Genomic DNA, 22,653 nt, shown 5'->3' with positions numbered 1-22,653 from the left:
TATAACCAAAATTCGATATAACTAAATTAATGTACGATAAACAATGTTTATTGCAATTATTTCGTCTTAAACAGCCGATTTTGAACTGAAAAGAAAGTTTAATACTTTAAAATTAATATTTTTAACTGAAGACGTTTATTTAATTAATTTTATAAAATATTACAATAATATTATTACGAAAAATAAAAATTATTCAAATAATGTACGATAAACAAAGTTCATTGCTAGTTTTTAATCTTAAACAGCCGATTTTGACTTCAAAAGAAGTTTTAATACTTTAAAACTAATATTCTTAACCGAAGAGGTTTGTTTTATTTTATTTTATGAATTTTAGAATAATAATATTATTAAAAATCATAATAAATCAAATAATGTACGTTAAACAATGTTTATTGCAAGTATTTTGTCTTAAAAAGCCGTTTTTGACGTCAAAAGGAGTTTTAATACGTTGAAACTAATATTCCCAACCAATTAAATTTTTTCAATTAGCTGTATGATATAATACAAGAATATTAATACCAAAAATCATAATAACTGTAATAATGTACGATAAACAATGTTTACGCAAGTATTTCGTCTTAAACAGCCGATTTTGACGTCAAAAGGAGTTTTTATACTTTAAAACTAATATTCCTAACCGAATAGGTTTATTTAATAAGCTTAATGATATATTATAGGTATATTAGTACCAATAATCAAAATAATTCAAATAATGTACGTTAAAAAGGGTTTAATACAAGTATTTTGTTTGAAACAGCCTTTTATGACGTTTATAGTACTTTTAATATGTTTAAAGTTAGATTACTAACCAAAAAAGTTTATAAACATTGCGGTACGAAAAATTACAATAATATTGTTACCAAAAATCGAAATAACTCAAATAATGTACGATAAACAGTGTTTACTGCAAGTATTTAGTCTTAAACAGCCGATTTTGACGTCAAAAAGAATTTAATACTTTAAAACTAATAGTTTTAACCGAAGACGTTTATTTAATTAACTTTATATAAAATTACAGAAATATTATTACAAAAAATCGAAATAACTCAAAAAATGTACGTAAACAATGTTTATTCCAAGTATTTCGTCTTAAACAGTTGATTTTGAACTTAAAAGAATATTAATACTTTAAACTAATATTCCTAACCGAATAGGTTTATTTAATTAAATGTATGATATATTACAAAAAATTTAGACCAAAATTTACACTTATTCAAATAATGTACAATAAACAATGTTTATTGCAAGTATTTAGTCTTAAACAGCCGATTTTGACGTCAAAAGAAAGTTTAATACTTAAAAACTTGTATTTTTAACCGAAGACATTAAATAAAATACCTGTACGAAGTATGACAAGAATATTATAACCAAAAATTGAAATAACTCAAATAATGAACGAAAAACAATCTTCTTGCAAGTATTTCTTCTTAAACACTCGATTTTGACGTTGAATAGAGTTTTAATACTTTAAAACTAATATTTTTAACCGAAACAGTTATTGAATTATCTTTACAATAATTACAAGAATATTATAACCAAAAAGTGAAATAACTTAAATAATGTACTACGATAAACGATGTTTATTGCAAGTATTTCGTCTTAAACAGCCGATTTTGATTTTAAAAGGAGTTTTAATACTTTATACTAATATTATTTCCCGATGACGTTTATTAAATTACTTTTACGTAATATTACAAGAATATTAATACAAAAAATTATAATAACTGTAATAATTTACAATAAACAATGTTTATGCAAGTATTTCGTCTGAAACAGCCGATTTTGACGTCAAGAGAAGTTTTAGTACTTTAAAATTAATATTTTTAACCGAAAACGTTTTTCAAATTACCTTTACGAAATATTACAATAATATTATTACCAAAAATATAAATAGCTCAAATAATGTACAATAAATAATGTTTTATTGCAAGTATTTTGTCTTAAACAGCCGATTTTGACGTCAAAAGGAGTTTTAATACTAGTATTTTTATCCATAGACATTTAATAAATTACCTTTACGAAATATTACAAGAATACAACTCTAAAAAACATAATAAATCAAACAATCCACAATAAACAATGTTTATTGCAAGTATTTCTTATAAAACACCCGATTTTGACGTCGAAAGGAGTTTTAATACTTTAAAACTATTATTCTCAACCGAAGCGATTTATTTTATTGGATGTACGAAATATTACAAGAATATTATAAACAAAAATCGAAATAACTTAAATGATGTACGATAAACAAATTTGTTGAAAGTATTTCGACTTAAACAGCCGATATTGACGTCAAAAGGAGTTTTAATACTTTAAAACCAATATTCTTAACCCAAGACGTTTATTAAATTACCTTTACGAATACATCACAAGAATATTTTAACGAAAAATCGAAGAAACTAAAAATATTGTATGATAAAGTTTGTTTATTGCAAGTATTTCGTCTTAAACAGCCGATTTTGACGTCAAACGGAGTTTTAATACTAGTATTTTAAACCGAAGACTTTTATTTAATTATCTGTATCAAATATTGAAAGAATATTGTTACTAAAAATCATAAAAACTCAAATAATTTACGATAAACTATGTTTATTGAAAGTATTTCATATTAAAAAGCCGATTTTAAACTCAAAAGGAGTTTTGATACTTTAAAACAAATATTTTTAACCAAATACGTTTATTAAATTACCTGTGCAAAATATTAGAGTAATATAATTACGAAAAAATCGAAATAACTCTAATAATGTACGATAAACAATGTTTATTGCAAGTATTTCGTCTCAAACAGCGAATTTTAACGTCAAAAAAAGTTTTAATACTAGTATTATTACCCGAAGACAATTTTTAAATTACCTGTACGAAATATTATGAGAATATTATAACTAAAAATCCAACTAACTCAAATAATGTACGATAAACAATGTTTATAACAAGTATTTCTTCTAAAATACCCGATTTTGACGTCGAAAGGAGTTTTAATACTTTAAAACTATTATTCCTAACCGAAGAGGTTTATTTTATTGGATTTACGAAATAGTACAAGAATATCATAAACGAAAATCGAAATAACTCGAATAATATACGATAAACAATGTTTATTGCAAGTATTTCTTCATAAACACCCGATTTTGACAACAAAAGGAGTTTTAATACTTTTAAACTAATATTTTCAACCGAACACGTTTACTAAATTACTTTTACAAAAAATTACAAGAATATTATAACCGAAAATCAAAATAACTCAAAATATACAAGATAAACAATGTTTATTGCAAGTATTTTGACTTAAACAGCCGATTTTGACGTCAAAAGGAGTTTTAAGACATTAAAACTAATATTTTTACCCGAAGACGTATGTTAAATTACCTTTACGAAATATTACAAAAATATTTTAACTAAAAATCGAAATCACTTAAAAATATACGATAAACAATGTTTATTGTAAGTATTTCATCTTAAACAGCCGATTTTGACGTCAAACAGAGTTTTAATACTAGTAATTTTAACAGAAGACATTTATTAAATTACCTGTACGAAAGATTACAAGATTTTTATAACCAAAAATCGAAATAAATCAAATAATATACGATAAACAAAATTTTTTTTGCAAGTATTTCTTTGTAATCAACCGATTTTGACGTCAAAAGGAGTTTTATTACTTTATAACTAAAAATTTCAACCAAAGACGCTTACTTAATTACTTTAACGAAATATTACAATAATATTATTACCAAAAATCGAAATAACTCAAATAATGTACTATAAATAATGTTTATTGCAAGAATTTATTCTTAAACAGCCGATTTTGAACTTAAAAGCAGTTTTAATACTTTATAACTCATATTTTTAACCAATGACTTATATTGAATTACCTTTACGAAATATTACAAAAATATTATACCCAAATATTGAAATAATTCTAATAATGTACGATAAATATTGTTTATTGCAAGTTTTTCGTTTTAAACAGCCGATTTTTGACTAAAAAGAAGTTTTAATATTTTAAAACTAATATTTTTACCAAAAGATATTTATTAAAGTACCTTTACAAAATATAACGAGAATATTATTACCTGAAATCATAATAACTCAAATAATGTACGATAAGCAATGTTTATTGCAAGTATTTCGTCTTCAACAGCCAATTTTGACGTCAAATGAATACTTTAAAACTAATATTTTTAACCGAATACGTTTATTAAATCACCTTTACAAAATATTACAGTATAATTAATACAAAAAGTTGAAATATCTCAAATAATGTAAAATAAACAATGTTTATTGCAAGTATTTCTTCTTAAACTGCCGATTCTGACGTCTAAAGGAGTTTTAATACTTTAAAACTAATATTTTTAAAGAAGACGTTTATTAAATTACCTTAACAAAAATAAGAAGAATATTATAACCAAAAATCAAAATAACTCAAATAATGTATTATAAACAATGTTTATTGCAAGTATTCGTCTTAAACAGCCGATTTTAAACTAAAAAGGAGTTTTAATACTTTAAAACTAATTTTTTAACCCAAAGACGTTTATTAAATTACCTTTACGAAATATTACGTAAAAACTATTACCAAAAATCATAATAACTCAAATAATGTACGATAAACAATGTTTATTGCAAATATTTCGTCTTAAACAGCCGATTTTTGACTCAAAAGGAGTTTGAAAACTTTGAAACTAATATTCCTAACCAAAAAGGTTTATTTAAATAGATGTATGTTAAATTACAAGAATGTTAATACCAACAATCAAAATGATTCAAATAGTGTACAATAAAAAGTGTTTAATATAAGTATCTTGTTTAAAACAGCCTTTTGTAACGTCTATAGTACTTTTAATATGTTTATATTAAGATAACAAAAAATTGCAATAACTCAAAAAATGTACGATAAACAATGTTTTTTGTAAGTATTTCGTCTTTAAAAGCCGTTATTGACGTCAAAAGGAGTTTTAATACTTTAAAACCAACATTTTTAACCGAAGACATTTATTAAATTACCATTACGAAAAATTACAAGTGTAGTATAACCAAAAATCTAAATATATCAAATCATGTACGATAAACAGTGTTTACTGCAAGTATTTCGTCTTAAATAGCCGATTTTGACGCCAAAAGGAGTTTTAAAACTTAAGAACTGATATTTTTAACCGAAAACGTTTATTAAATTAGTTTTACGAAATATTACAATAATAATATTACTAAAAATTATAATAACTCAAATAATGTACGATAAACAAAAGTTTTGTTGCAAGTATTTCGTCTTAACCACCCAATTTTGACGTCAAAAGGAGTTTTAATACTTTAAAACAAATGTTTTTAACTAAAGACGTTTAATAAATTACATTTACAAAATATTACAATAATATTATTACTTAAAATTGAAATAACTCAAGTATTGTACAAAAAATAATGTTTATTGCAAGAATTTCGTCTTTAACAGCCAATTTTGACGTCAATAGGAGTTTTAATACTTTAAAACTAATAATTTTAACCTAAGTAGTATATTAAATTACCTTTACGAAATATTACTAGAATAATTTAACCGAAAATCAAAATTATTAAAATAATGTAAGATAAACAATCTTTATTGCAAGTATTTCTTATTAAACAGCCAATTTTGCATCAGAAAGAGTTTTAATACTGTATAACTAAAACTGTTAATTTAAAACGTGTATTAAATTACCATTACGAAATATTACAAGAATATTATAAACTAAAATCAAAATAATACAAATAATATACGATAAACATTGTTTATTGCAATTATTTTGTCTTAAACAGCTAATTTTGACGTCAGACGGAGTTTTATTACTTTAAAACTAATATTTCTAACCGAAGACGTTTATTAATTTACCTTTACGAAATATTACTAGAATATTTTAACCGAAAACAAAATAATTCAAATAATGCCAGATAAAAAATGTATATTGCAAGTATTTCGTTTTAAACAGCCGATTTTGACGTCAAAAGGAGTTTAAATACTGTATAACTAAAATTACTAACCGAAATCGTTTATTAAGTTAACTTTACTAAATATTATAAGAATATTATCACCTTAAATCAAAATAATTCAAATAATGTACGATAAACAATGTTTATTGCTATTATTTCGTCTTAAACTGCCGATTTTAACGTCAAATGCAGTTTTAATACTTAAAAAAAAATATCTATAACCTAGGATGTTTAATAAATTACCTTTACGAAATATTACTATAATACTAAAACAAAAAAAATGAAATAACTCAAAAAAATGTACAATAAACATCGTTATTTGCAAGTATTTCGTCCTAAACAACCGAACTTGACGTCAAAGAACTTTTAATACTTTGAAACAAATATATTTAACCAATGACGTTTATTAAAATGGCTCTACGAAATATTACAATAATATTATTACTAATAATCGAAATAACTCAAATAATGTACGATAAAAAATATTTATTTCAAGTATTTTATCTTAAACAGCCGATTTTGAACTCGAAAAGAATTTTAATACTTTAAAACTTATATTTTTACCCGTAGACGTTTTTACAATTACCTATACGAAATAATACGAAAATATTATTACTAAAAACCATAATATCTCAAATAATGTACGATAAACGATGTTTATTGCTAGTATTTCGTGATTTTGACGTCAAAAGGAGTTTTAAAACTTTGAAACTTATATTTTCAACCGAAGCTCTTTATTATATTACCTATACAAAATATTATGAGAATATTATAACCAAAAATCTAAATAACTCTAATAATGTACGATAAACAATGTTTATTGCGAGTATTTAGTATTAAACAGCCGATTTTGACGTCAAAAGAATACTTTAAAACTAATATTTTTAACCAAAGACGTATAATAAATTACTTTTACGAAATATTTCAAAAATACTATACCCAAATTTTGAAATAACTCAAATAATGTTCGATAAACAATGTTTTTTGCAAGTATTTCGTCTTAAACAGCCGATTTTGACGTCAAAAGAAGTTTTAAGATTTTAATGCTAATATTCCTAACCAAAGATGTTTATTTAAGTGGCGGTACGAAATATTACAAGAATATTATAATCAAAAATCGAAATACTCAATAAATGTTCATATATGTGTGTGTAATACTTCTTTAATTTTTTTGGATATTTATTTGTTTATTATTTTTTAGAAAAGTATTTAATGTTGTAAAGTTTAATAGTGTCATTTTTCATAGAGCTTTTCGTTTTAGAGTTTAAATTATTAATTTTTTTTTTTTTTTAGCTCATTATAATTTTGATTAAGCTTGGGTATGCAACTCGATGACCGAGAGGTCTTTTTGCTATCCAGGTCATTGAACCAAAAAATTTTTTGAGCAAAAATTTGTTATTTTTCGCTTTTTTTCTATTAACTATTATACCTATAAAATAAACTAAAAGGCTTTCAGTGGTTTAATTGTTTTTCTACGTGTTCTTTTCAAATTCGTTAATTTTTTTGTATGGTAATCATGACATATATCAAAGAATTCAAAAATTTTTTTAAGTTTAAGACATCTTTGTGTTTAAAAACAAGAAAAAAAAACCAGTAAAATGGAGTTGTTTTTTAATTTATTTATTTTGTCTGTTCTTTAATATTGCAAAACTAGGCATTATTATTAAAAATATTGTTTGATGAAATATGTATTTCAACAGTTTATAAGTTTTAAGAGGATCAGGGCTTTAACAAAACTAACAAGAATAAAATAAAACTAGTCAAATAAACTAGCTTAAGTCAGCCTGAGTTTAGTTGAAATACCTCAAAGAAATTTCAGTCTTAAAATACCTTTGAGGCAGTGTGCATTGTGCAGTACACTCTTATATGAATATAGTTTTAAATTTTAATTAGAGCAGTTTCAAGGTTTAAAGTTTACCAACCATGAGATACAACACTGTTAAACATAAGTCGTATATTTAAACGAGGTTGGTACTCTTTCAGGCAAAAAAGCTAGTCTGAGTTTGCTGCAGTTTATAAAAATATACAAAATAATAGTAAATACAAACTAAAATCTTAAAAAACTATATTAGTTATAATATACACGTAAAAATTTAACTAGCCTGACTTCTAGCGTGAGTTTCTAGCAATATTTGATTGTTTATTTAAAAAAGTTTTTAAAACTTGATTAACAATATATATAACTTAACCAATTCAACATTTAAACTAAGTATACATTAAACCAGTGTTTTTCAAAATATGAGTACCTTAGTGAGCATTGGAAAAAAAAATCAATGAGCAGTAAATATTTTTATAAAAAAAAAGGTGATCTGATCAACAAAGTATGTTATCTTATGTTGTTCAAAAGGTTTTATGAGTTTTTTCAAGGGTTTGTTTTTATTTAAATTCATCTTTTCGTTCATTTTAAATACAAAAAACTAAAATAAAACAATTATAACAGAAACTTCTGTATATACTACGTGTGAAAAAACATCTTAGTTGTAAAGAATCGAAATTTGAGTTATTTGTGCGTTGTGCAAAGCTTTTGTACACATGGATATACAACTACATTAATTATATTTATTTACTTCATTAGAAACTTACTGAATCCAATAAACAGAAATGCTTTAACTGAATCATAAATTTTTATTGATTTTTCCAGTTGTTATTGTAGGGAAGAAAAACTTAAAATAAATACTGCTAGAATACCAATATCTCTTTATACACATTCTTAAGACTAAGTTTTTTACTTGTTTTGAAATTTTATTTTGGGACTTGAAATAACTAACTGGGCTTCAACGTTCGGGAAAAGACCTAATGACACCTCAAGAAAAAAGTCTTGTAGTTTACAAGTTTAAATGCTGCTGTGACAGCAGCTACATTGGTCAAACTTCTCGACACCTCACAATTAGAATAAAGGAACATGTTCCCAAGTGTATCACTTCGTATATTAAAGACAAAAAAGACGAAAAGAAGGTTGCAGTGAAAAATGCAATAAAAAAATCTGCAATAGCAGAACACCTTGTGCATAATCTAAGTTGTAGAAAAAGTTTAGCATTATCCAATTTCAGTGTAATGCGACAATGTTCAAATAAATTGGAATTAATTAGACTTGAAGCCATTTTAATACACTTAAATAAACCAAATTTATGTAATAAGTAAGATTTTGACTACACCTTAGCCTTATTTAGTTAAGAACATTTTGTGTTGATTTTTAAAGTTTTTGTTGATTACATTTTTGTTGATTACATTCACGTTTACTTAAACAACTAGTTAATTAATTTGTAATTTTTTTTTTACATATACTTGTTGTGTTTTATTGTACTGTTTCAACTGTAATTTCCCTGAAGTAAATTTGGCGAAATATATTGGAAAGAAAAAGTTTGAGTGTTCATCTATTCATTAAAAATTAGAATTTGTTTAAGTTTCAGTGTAACATATAAAATTTAAGACAGTATGAAATTAATATGACTAAGTAGTCATATAGGATAGAAGTGTCTTTGTTGTTATAATGAATTACATGTTTAATTAATACTTGCATGGTTAGTTGCATTATCACAGGGAAGCATTGGCTAAAATTAAAAAAAAACTCGTTTAATACACTTAGTTCCCTAGATTTTAATTTATAATTTAGATTTTAGTGCTGGACCAATTTTTATATATACTAACAACTGATTATGTAGATAGTTTTAAACTAAAACATAAAAACTCTTTATATAGATTAAATTTGATTATTAAATCAAAAAGTGGTTTAAAAATGAGCATCTATGTACATAAATGTGCAAGTAATATACTTAAAGTGCACAGAAAACTTCTAAAACAATAAAAGTTTGTCCAAAAAAAAACTTATTTCGTATAATTTTAAATGGTTTTGTGTATACTTACACATATCATATATTATTCTATAAAGTAAACTTAAATATAAATTAAATCTTAAACAAAATACCTAATTCGTCAAAAAATGACATTTTAGTTAATAACTGTGCATTACTTTTGTACGCAGTGGAAAACATTTTCATTTAGTCTCTTTACTAAATAGGTATTTTAAAAATAACTGAGTCTAATCATTTTTAACATTTTTTTTAAGATCAAAAGTTACTGTTTTAAAAAGAAAATTATTAAGAATTTGAAAAAAAACACTGCTCTAATGCTAATTTGTCAAGTCTTCTAACTGTTTCAAAATGTTATACAGGGACTTAAAACGAAATTAATCAAATTAAACTAAATTACCGAAAAAAATTAACCTAAAATATATCTTGCTCAGCGGGTCACAATTACATGCTCGCGGGCTGCAGCTTTTTCTTTCGAGGGCCGCATTCTGTTTAAATAAAAAACATACACGCGGGTCGCAGATTTACACTTCGAGGGCCGCAGTTGGCGCGCGGGCCGCAGTTTGCCAACCCCTGATCTAGCACCACTACTGATAGGTTTAGTTTTTAGTTAACTATAAATTTTAGTAATAAAAAACCTAAGTCTATAACAGCTAATGGCCTCCCTAATATGGTCACGAACCATGCCATGCGTGAGCAAACAGCTAAAAATACCAAAAAGGCAGGTTTGAAATTTGGAGATTTTGTTTACAGCCATTCAGAACTCAGTTAAATTTGATCTTTTTAGAAAAACTTTATTTTTAAATATCCATGTTTCTACATTTCCTAATATATTTTGAGCAAAAAAATTAATGTTCAAAATGCAATTTTTCATCTGGATACGTACATAGTACTTCTTAAGTACGCGCGACACCTACCCAACCGAATCATTTCCAGTTCATTTTTGAATTTTTCCTATTACTTTTTATCAAGGCACTTCCGCTATATTTTTAGTTTAATTAAATTTAGCATTAAAAAATAACCTACTTATTTGAATTAATTCATTGTTTTATGATCCAAACTTTAAAGACTATATCACTATAGTATATTTATTATACAAGCGCTAGATTCACGCCATACTAAAATTCTAGCAACTACTCACTTCATATTGAGCACAAAGACTTGCGCTGTTTTCGCACTGTGTACGAAAAAGATGCATGTTAAATAGATTAAAACAAATGTAAATTTTTTATAAACATACATAAGTATTTTAATTATCATTGTTGTATAGTTTATTTTAGGGCTATAAGGTGCTGTGCTGGCCGCGAGCATGTTTTTATTTGAAACGGAATGCGGCTCATGAAGAATAAACCTGCGATCCGGGAATAAAAGTTTACAAAGATATTCTAAAGATTAAAGTTTAAAAAAAAAATTTTCCATGTTTTTAAAATTTCTTCTAGATTTTTGAAAGTACTTTTTGGTCATTTTTAGTAATAGATTAATCTTAAGTTAAAAAGGTGTTTTTTTTTGATAGATTTAAACTACTTAAATTATGCATTATAACTTAAGGATTGAAAAAACAATTGTTATGTAGTTTAAATTATGTACTGTCATCTTAAAGTTGTTGGAACTAATAGCCTCTCTAAATTACTTATTGTTTTAAACAACAATAACTTTTGTTAAACATGAGATTTATTTTTAGTTATATTTAAGATTATAACAAAATGTCCTTAGTTATTTTTGACTTTAATTTCTTACCAAATTTATTTGTAAAATTGGCGCCAGACAGTATATAACTTTTTTTTATGATTATTCTGTGTTATCAGTTGTTACAAGATTAGTTAGTGTATGTTCGTATTGTTGAATAAACATTATTGAGCACAGTTATTACTAGTGTTAAGTGTATATTTTGTAGTAAATAATAATGTGTATTTTATTACTTAAAGTAATCATTAAACTCAGGCCGGGGATTATATGATAAAGTTATGATGTTCGCTTAACTGAAATAATTTATTAAAAAGAAAACAACAAAATTAAAATGGGATGAAGGTAGTCAGCCGCTTTTGATTCTAAAGACTGGACAGGATTGCAAATTTGACTTAACAAAAATAAAAAATGGTTAGAACCATTAAAAAATCAGTCTTACACAGACATTTAGAAGAGATCTTTCGTTTATTAAAAAACAAACATTTTCTATTCTTATTCAAATAGAATTTGTTGTCAATTCTATTAGAATAAGAATTGAAAATGTTTGTTTTTTAATTAACGAAAGATCTCTTCTATATGTTTGTATAAAACGGAGACCGATGTTTTTGATGATTCTAACCATTTTTTATTTTTGTTAAAACAAAGTTTTAAGTGTATAATGTATAGATGACAAAAAGCTTAAAAACTAAACTAACCAACAAAAGGAAACGAAAACACTTGATCAAAAAGTCTAAATACCCCACAAAGAATGAATAAAAAATTGTGTGGTTTTATCTAAGTCCGAACTATTTACCATAATTAAATAAAAACTCTAACCTAACTAAATAATACTTATTATAACTTCTTTAAATAAACTTTTAAATAACTAATGACTTATGCTACAAAGTTAAATTTAATTTTAGCTACTATACATCATTGCATCAGACATTTTTAATTGGCTCTTGCTGTTCGGTTTCTTTTAATCTAAACTCTAATACAGGGGTCGGCAGGCAGTTGGTGGTCGCGGGCCAAATTTCAAGTTTACGAAGTCTTCGCGGGCCGCAGTTTTAGTTTTAGTGACATTTGAATAATCTTTTGGTTTTAGTTTTAGTCACACGAGAGAAAAGTTTTACCTTTATTAACCTTATCATTAAAAATGACTTTAAGCTATACATAAAATGCTTATTAATTAATATTTATTAGAACAAAAATTACATTGACTAATATACTTAAGTGTTAATAAACTATGTACTTTCATAAGCACTTAATAAGTTAAACTTAATACTTTTGTAACTTTACTTACAACGTAACTCTCTATAAAAAACAAACTTGAAAGATAATTTAAGGGTTACTTTTATATATTTGTTATATTATTAACCCCTTTTTTCATATTTCTAAGAGTATTTACTTCAAAAAAAAGTTTTTGCGTGTTAAATAGTTTACATTCATTAAAAACTTTAGTAATTAATTAACTTAATAAAATTAATACCTGTTTGTATTCCAGAAAGCTAGAACAAATTCTTTAACATAATTAATTCTCGAATACTTAAATAAAATATCTTATTAGTAACTAGTTTTTACATAGTTGCAACTTAAAAAGCAAAAATGTCTGAGTTGTATCAAACCAGCCTAAGTTTTTTAAAAGTTGAAAAAGCTAATAAATCATTGTTAATTAAGCTTAAATACCTAGTAAAAATATCATCATCATCAAAAAGTACACAAAGTGTAAAAAAAACAAGAAAAAACTACAAATAGTAAACTACACAACAGTCATAAAAACTATTTTGGGAATTAAAAGATTTCTTTAAAGTGTTTGAAATAAAAGTTTCACACAAACCTGATTTTTCAAGCTTTTAAAATAGCCTGTTTGTGTAATAACCCAGTTAAAAAAAGTTTACAGCATAAAGAAATAAGGAAAGTTATTAACAGTAAATAAATTACATGCCAAAAAAAATTATAAGCTGAAAAGGACAATTAAGTTTCTTAAACAATTTTAACAAAAGTATAAAACTTTATTGAGTCATTAGCGAAATAGTAAAAAAATATTTTTTATTAAGCATTATAGCAATTCTTTATCTGCAATAAGAATATTGCATTTAAAAATAACAACTATAAAATACAAGACGACAACAATAAAAAAAACGTTAGTTAGGAGTTATTGCGAGAAACGATAAAAAAAAATCACCAAAGTCAGTTATAAAAAAGAACATGATTATCTTCAGTAACTACAGAATTATCATAAAGAATTGTTAAGGCAAGTTATAAAGTAGCAAAGTTTATTATTTAAAATGGGATACCGTTTATAATTTAAAACTTTTTGTTTATTTCTTCAATGACAACAAAAAGTTGCATTTAGGAAATGCATTAAGGTTATAAAGTCGCATTAATCAAATTAGGACTTTCATCAATATATTAAAATGAGAGCACTGATAGAAAAACTATTGCTCATCTGAGAATTCTTATTAGAGATGTTTTTACTAACTTTGACATTTTAGTAGAATTATTGGTTTAGTTCCAACACAAAGCACAACAATCGGTGAAATTTTACAAGTAAAGGTGCAATGCAACAATACAAAGTTTTGAGGAGTACATATCCTTCTTTTATTTTTAGTATAAAGTTTAATTAAATTTTTAAAAGTGTCTTAAAAATATATCACTATTAAAAAACACTGTTAAACTACTTTAATACATTTTTTAATAAAGAAGTGTTTATTTGCTAAATTTTTTTGTGTCAAATCCAAATTTCATTACTTTACATGTAAAAACTGTTTAAAATTCCAGGTATTTTCAAAAAATTTCAAATTCAAGTTTTTTTCCAAAATTTTCAAGCATAAATTTTCAATTTTAAAGCTTTTTCGGGACTCAAGCTTTTTTGCAACACTGATTGTTCACACTTAAATGTACACAATAATACAAATAATATATTGAATTAAGCAAAACTTAAAATTTAACATATGTTACTACTCAAACTAACACTGTGGGTTGAGCAAAACTTACATCATAAGTTTAATTTGCCACTCTTTCAAGAATTAAAGCCAGCCTGAGTCAACAAAATTATTTCTGATATTTTTGTATACAAAAAACAATTCTAGTTAAAAACTTATAAAATGACTTGGTTGGCCTGAGATTTGAAATCTTCAAATAGTGATAGTCTCTGTGTGTGTCAATGTTTAGTTGTTTATTTGCTTGAATTTGAACTATTTTGATTAACAATGTACAAACTTCATAAATTTACCATCCCTCAGTCTAGTTTATATTAATTAGGTAGCTCCAAAAAACAGCAAATGTGTGTATTGATATGCAAGGCATAAAAGTTAACTTAGTTTGACAAAAACAATTTTTGAAAAATGAAAATATATACCTAACAAAAACTATATTAGTTTGTGTCATATATATTGTTTTAAATGTGTCTGTACAAATTTAGATATTACAAGTAGAAACAACAAAGTTAGAAAATTATGCAGAAACTAAACTTAAACTAACTAAAGTATTAAATAAAAAGTGGTTTAAAATATGAGCATCTTTTTAACTTGGTGTGCATATAAATTAATTTAAGTGCTAAGAAAAATTCTAAAAAATTAAAATGTGTCAAAAAAAAAATTAAATAAACCTTATTTCTTATTACTATGTTATTCTAAATGTTTTTACACTAAAAAATAACATTTACGATAAAAAAAATTATAAAAGAAACTTAGGTATAAAAAACAGTGAAAAAGAATATCTAGACTATAAAGAAATGACACTTTAGTTAATTACTGTGCATTACTTTTGTACAAAATGGAAAACATTTGCATTAAGTTTATTTAATAAATAGGTATTATATAACTAACTTATTAAATTCAAGCACTGTTTGCACTCTTTTTTCAGATAATTTCTTGCTGTTGTAAAAAAGAAGTTATTATGAAACTCAGAAAAATATCCTGTTTGAATGCTAATCTGTCTTTTTCACATTTTTAGACTAAAGCAGTATTTTCTTCTAATTGTTTTTAAATATTATACATAGACTTAAAACCAAACTAATCAAATTTAATCGAGTTACCGAAAAAAAATTAACTTGAAATATATTTTTGCTCAGCGGGCCACATTTACATGCTCGCGGGCCACAAAAATTTCTTTCGCGGGCCGCATTCCATTAAAAAAAATAACGTGCTCGCGGGCCGCAGATTTACCCTTCGAGGGCCGCAATTGGTCCGCGGGCCGCAGTTTGCCGACCTCTGCTCTAATACATTGCATCAATCAGAAATAGGTTCTTGTTGACTGACTTTACATGACATTCAAAACAATGAAAATGCAAGTAAAAAATAGTTTCATTAATTAAAAGTAAAAAATTAACTAATTGAAAACTTGTTAACACTCTTTTAGAGTCTCAAAATGATAAGATTTACATTTTTTATTATGTCTTTCTCGCTGTGGGGCTACTTGGCCTGTAGTACCCTGTTTGTGCGATGAAGAGTAATTCGGGTCAATAGGACGTTTGGATACGCCCGCTTTTTCTAACCTCTTGCTCTTACGAGCCTTGATTTCTGTGGTCTCGCTAAAAGCGGCTTGCATGTTCTCTTTTGAGAACTTGCCGTCATTATCACTAACCTTAGGCTTACTGCGATTACCTGTACTCATAGTGCTATTCTGAGGGAGTTGCTAATATATCTGTTGTATTTTATTAACTAGCCAGAGGAACGTGTCTCACTATGGCCAACAACAAATTTAGTAAATTACATTAGTTTATGATTACGTTAAGATGTTAAGAGATAATGAAGCTGCTAGCGATCTTTATTTAGTCTAAACAACTATACTTAAGTTATTAAATCTTATGTGAAACTAAGTGTACAACTGTGTTTAATAAAATGTTAGCAATCTTTAAAGCAACTTATTTTATTTAAAATTATGTAAACAAATACAATATTTCTTACTAAACAAATTCAAATGTACAATTTATATTAGAGAAACAGAAATAACATGCAAAAGAATAAACAATACTCACGATTACAAACGATCTTTAACGAAAGGCTGCTGCAACTGACTGAACGTCATGCTAAATTAGTTCGAGAAGTAAACAACGCGATAAAAAAGTCCCTAATTTGAGAAAACTCTCTAGCGCCTTTTTTTATTCAAACGCGATGTCGTTACAATTATATCAAAATTGTTTAGAAACTAAAACTTAAAAAAATTCAGGTTTCTTGACCGCATAGAAAAGAGCAAAAAAAGGTCGTAGGTAAATTTTAGGGGAAACTCGAAAATTACACAAGATATTTTGGGTCTGCTTTAAAGAGAAAAAACTGAAACTACGAATGCGGCTCATGAATAATTTTATTTTCAAAATTACGCTGACTCCTGCTTTAGAACAAAACTTTAATAAAATAACACAATTCAATAGTTTTATAAGAATTTTAAACTTTTAATTTTCTCTTCAATCCGAACCTCAGAATATCTAGTGGACTTTTCTTTTTCAAAATTTTCTTCGCCAACAACAGGCATTATTATGATAAAGTAAGCAATATTAGGACTTGAAATGTGTAATTATCAAATGAATAACCTTATTTTAAGCTTTTACTACAAAAACTTTTCTTATTACTGTTTTTCAAAAGTATGTTTTGAGCTAAAAAGTACCTCACATGCCTCGAACTTTGGCTTTGAGGCCAATGTTTGCCGACCCTGATCTAGGTTACCTGACAAACCAAATTCTAAAAAAGATATTTGAAAGACTATATCTCAATAAGTAGTATATATTGAAAAACAAAACATATGTAGATCTTATTAATATCAACAAGCCAACTTTTACTTATTTCAAAATCAAAAATACTTTTCAATTTTTCAAAATAACTAAAAATAAATACATTTTTTACTTTATTTAAGCCATATCTCAAAAAATATTTAATGTCTTGCATAAAGAAAAAATGGCTTGTAGATATTAGTATGACCTAAATATGTATTTTTTTAATTTGGAAAATATACATTACTTTTTTGTTTGTGGCTGTTTCAATTTATTTTAAAGAATTTGAATTATCTGAATTTGAATAGTCGTGCACCTATTTTAAGTACAATAAGATAATGCGTAACTTTATTGGAATACTTTTGCGAAAACATACTTACAATGAGTCTTTTTAATCAAAAAGTTTAATTTATGGAAGTTTTTAAATTTTTAAAAAGACGGTTTTGCACCAAGCGTCAATTTTGCACGAGAGTAAAAAATAGAGAAAAAATGAAAAAAACATTAAAAAAAAAAAATTACAAAATAAATGCTACCTACCGAGGGTAAGGGGTAACAGTGATATATAAAAAAAAAAAAACTTACCGACCGAGGTTAAGAGTAACAGTGGTAAAAAAAAAACAAATTAAACTTAATAAAAAAATAAATGAAAAAAAACTAAAATAATATACCGACCGAGGGTAAGGGGTAACAGTGATAGTAAAAATAAATTTAACCCGTGCAAAATTGTCTGCTCGTGCAAAAATGACCCTTTGTGCAAAAGTATCTTCGTGCAATTTTATTCCTTCGTGCAATAGTATCTTCGCGTAATTTTGTGCACTGTTGCAATTTTGTCCCCTCGTGCAATTTTGTACGCTCGCGCAAATTTGACAGCTACCCTATTAAAACGTATGTAACAAAAATGGGTAGCTGTCAAAATTGCACGAGGGGATAAAATTGCTCGAAGAAATTTTTAAACGGGTTGAATTTTTTTAAACAGTTTTTTATTTTTACTTTCACTGTTACCCCTAACCCTCGGTCGGTAACTTAATTTTTTTTATAAATATTTTTTTTTTATACTTTCACTGTTACCCCTAATCTTCTGTCGGTAACTTTTTTTTCTTTTAAATATTTTTATATTTATTATCACTGTTACCCCTAACCCTCATTCAGTAACTTTCTTTTTCTTCTTTTATTAACTTATCTTTTAGTTATTTTTTCTGTTTTTTATTATATTTTTTTTCTGTTTCTTTTAAACTTGTGCATAATTGTAACTCGTGCAAAATTGACCCTTGGTGCAATTTGTCTTCGTGCAATTCAGTCCCCTCGTGCAACTTTGACCCGTTCCCAAACTTTACTTTATATAAATTGAATAGTCGACCATTTTTTGACACTTTTATCCATGTTTTTAGACGTTTTGCTTAACTCTTAAGTTTACTTTAATAAATAATATTTAATTTTTTTGTTTATTTAAATAAGCTATTCGTAATCAGTTTTTCATGTTTTAACCATTTTTTGTAATAACATAACAATGTTCTAATTAAGACTTTGTAATGGTGTTTTCATGTCTAGTATAGATAATAGTTTATTTGTTTTCAATTATTTGAGTGTCTTTAGGACGTTTTAATAGTCTTTAACTAATTTTCACTCTGAGGATCTGATCCAGCCCACGGGCCGCACGTTGCCACCTCTATTTTAAACGAATGAGCATAATTAAGAAGTCTTATGCACCTTTGAAGTTTTGAAAGCATTAAATTTACTTGTTGACATTTTCCCAAATCAGGCTTTTATGGTTCTATATTTAATAGAAACACAATTAAGTTTCATATTCTTGCATGTCCAACTTGGAAAAAGAATTGTCCAATCACAACCAGAAACTACTTCAAAACTCAAATGATACAACTGAAAAAAACCGCAAATTATGCAATTGTAGATCAAAAAACAATTGTCCAGTTAAAGGTGAATGTCTTACCAAAGGAGTTATTTACAAAGCAGCAGTCATGTATAACAAGAAAGAACATATTTATATTGGTTCAACTGGGAGACAATTTAAAAATAGATTTTACGAACATACACAATCCTTTAATGATGTAAAGAAGAAAGAAAGCACAAGATTAAGTAGATTCATTCACAAAATAAAGAATAGTAACCCTGATTGGAGAAATATGATAAAATGGGAAATTGTTCATCGCAGTAACCAAAACAAGCCCAGTAAAATTTGCACCCTATGTAACTTAGAAAGACTCGAAATCGCATTTGCGGATAAAAACAAACTTTTAAACTTGAGATCAGAACTGGTGGGAAAATGTAGACATTTTATAAAATTTTATTTAAAGTCTTAATTTGCTAGATTTAAGTTTAATCTACCTTTGTTTTCATTATATAGTTTTGTTTTTATCGTTTGATTTTTGTTATGATTGCATTTACGTTAATTATAATTTATCTTGCTGAATATTACTAAAATTCAATTAGTTAACTAATCACCTAATCAACTAATTACTTATCTAAAACTATATAAAATGTTTGTCCGTTGCAACTTATTAGTTTGTTTACTTTTACTTGTGATCATCGCACTAGCGTGAAACAATTGTTAAGTAATAAACTTTTTAACAATTTAACTTTTGTCATAATTGTTAAATTTACTTGAACCGAATCCGGCCGGATTTTGATTAAAAAAAAAAAACAGATCCGTATCCGAAATTTTTGGATTTGGTAAATCATTAATTTAAATTCTTCGAGCTTAAAATGATAAAGTTCAAAATGATCCAATTTAAAATAATCAAGTTTAAAATGATTGCGAGTTATAAAAGAGAGTAAACCCTACTGTGTCGAGGAAATAAAATCAAGAGCACTTTTTAAAAACTTCTTGTATAATTTTATTTGTTTTGCACGAGTTTTTTTCAAGCTAAAATTACGTCGCAGTCCGTACGTTGTCAGCTTTAAACAATAAAAAAATTGTTAAATTAAATTTATATACCATTTGCAACTTAATATCAATAGGTTCATTTTGTTTTTTATATTTTACTACACAAAGCTTTTCAAAATCATACAAGATTTCTTTGTCAAGTGATAAATTTTAAATGAAATTTGAAAAATTTTTTGTTGAGTGAATAGCTTAAAAATAACTTTAAATTATGACGTATGAATAAATTAAAATAAATACAAAAAATAGAGATTCAGTAATTAAAACTAAAGGCATGTTTATTAATAGATTGTTAATAATTTTGTTTTACCATTTAATGCTACTTGCGTATTTAAGTTAGGTCGCTCTTCTTCAATTAATATTGATTCCAGGCTGTAAAGTTCGCTTTTCTTACATCGTTTTAAAACTTTAAAATTTTGAACAATGTCAGAGTTTTGACAGGATGTGCAACTAAAAAGATGTTCAAATATTGCGCTGTTTTTATCTGTTCCGCAGTGGTCTGTAATTCATCGGAATATTTGCCGTGATGTTTCTCCAATGTAAGAGATGCTCTGATCTGCAGAGCAGGTATATTTATAAATAACATTTGCGTCAAAGTAGTATGCTCGGAAGTATCTGACGCACATGTTATTTATAAATATACCTGCTCTGCAGATCAGAGCATCTCTTACATTGGAGAAACATCACGGCAAATATTCCGACGAATTACAGACCACTGCTGAACAGATAAAAACAGCGCAATATTTGAACATCTTTTTAATTGCACATCCTGTCAAAACTCTGACATTGTTCAAAATTTTAAAGTTTTAAAACGATGTAAGAAAAGCGAACTTTACAGCCTGGAATCAATATTGATTGAAGAAGAGCGACCTAACTTAAATACGCAAGTAGCATTAAATGGTAAAACAAAATTATTAACAATCTATTAATAAACATGCCTTTAGTTTTAATTACTGAATCTCTATTTTTTGTATTTATTTTAATTTATTCATACGTCATGATTTAAAGTTATTTTTAAGCTATTCACTCAACAAAAATTTTTTCATTCATTTAAAATTTATCACTTGACAAAGAAATCTTGTATTATTTTGAAAAGCTTTGTGTAATAAAATATAAAAAACAAAATGAACCTATTGATATTAAGTTGCAAATGGTATATAAATACGTTCAAAAACCTTCCTATAATAGTACTTGTGTTAAATTAAAGTTATAACAGTTTAACATGGTATAAAAACAACAAAATTTTGTACATAGTCATATTAACAAAACCTAAAAAAATATATACAGCTCAGTGATATTTATAAAATAAACTTATTTAATTTAGGAAACTCATTAGCAAATATGAAAACTAGAAACGATAGCAGCAAATAAACTTTACGATAGAAAACAAAAAGTATATTAAATTTTGCAAACATTAGTGTTTTTCACTGCTCTACATGTACGTACGTAGATGATAAAAAAAATTTTAACTTCATAGATTTAAAGTTTTTATTGTAATAAAAATTTATATAGCTACTAAGTATTCAAAACTAAATGCATATAAAACTTTAAATGTGCAAAAACACTACATTGACAGTGTAAACATTGTTAATGCGAAATCAAAAATCTAAAACAGTTAAAATAATAATTAATTACAATGATATAAATGCGGTTTAGATGCTAGTGTTTAAAAAATTTATATTTAGATAAATAAAAACTAAACATTTAAAAAAGTTAAAAAATATACTAAGGCATACTTCGCAAATTAAATTGAAAATTAAACAAATAACATAAAATTTTTTTTTATAAGTCTGCAAAAACACCAATCATTTTTGGTTTCTTTTTAATTTTATTTAAATGAAAGCAAAATTTTAACTATTTTTTTTTGTAATAGTTTAGTTCGTATTTATTATCAATGTTATGGTAAAAATTAAAAAAGGTGAGTATATAACTATAAAGGTTAATTGAATCTTATTGCAATCATTTCTAAGTGTAACACTGTACAAAGAAATGAACTGAAAAAGAAACAATTATCTGCTTTAAGTTTTAACTTGCAAAATATTTGTTAAGTGAATGCATAAACTTGGCCATTTTTAAACAAAACCGCTGGGTATATGACTTGTTTCGGCAACTGTTTCTGTAATATATAACTATTAAATTTTTGTAAAACAGAACAAGTTTTCGACAAATTAAATAATCACTATAAATATATTTAAGAATATTTTTTTAACGATCATAATAAATAGTTATTACCACGAATCTATAGCTGCAATACATTAAATACTCCAAAATTGATCGAGAACCAACAAAACAAAAATTAATTATACAGTTAAAAAAATCTTTTAGCTAATGAGTAGTTTAAATTTTTTTTAGCTTTTTTTTTAAACTGAATTGATAAACTAAGTTCTGTAAAAAACATTTAGATAATTACTAGTCTTAAGATAAAAAAGAACTTACGAATGCTTATATTATCTTCAACAGAATTCACGGAGTTTAGCTTTGTTCCACCATCCTTATACATGAAACATAATACGAAAAATCCCAATGTTGATAAAAGCTGCAACACAAATAAAGATAATAGGCTATGACAAAAAAAACTATGAAATTTATTCATATTTATTATACGTACTAAT

General features: G+C 25.7%; 1 protein-coding gene across 1 annotated transcript in view; it reads right to left on the bottom strand.

Annotated features, from left to right (window-relative positions):
- Window positions 1-21,678: 21,678 nt before the first annotated feature.
- The window catches only part of LOC145849172 (solute carrier organic anion transporter family member 4A1-like), a 94,509-nt gene continuing 93,534 nt past the window's right edge, over window positions 21,679-22,653 (bottom strand). The window contains exons 17-18 of the mRNA XM_082954271.1: window positions 22,478-22,577; window positions 21,679-22,157 (exon numbers count right to left, since the gene is read on the bottom strand). Coding sequence (XP_082810397.1) covers window positions 22,114-22,157; window positions 22,478-22,577 — 144 coding nt within the window. The 3' untranslated portion in view covers window positions 21,679-22,113. The remainder of the gene's footprint in view (window positions 22,158-22,477; window positions 22,578-22,653) is intronic.

This window comes from Thalia democratica, chromosome 1 (genome assembly GCF_965202585.1).
Source record: "Thalia democratica chromosome 1, ktThaDemo2.hap1.1, whole genome shotgun sequence".
Classification (NCBI taxonomy): domain Eukaryota; kingdom Metazoa; phylum Chordata; class Thaliacea; order Salpida; family Salpidae; genus Thalia; species Thalia democratica.
Note: the sequence above shows the minus strand (reverse complement) of the source record. Positions and strands in the feature narration are given on the sequence as shown.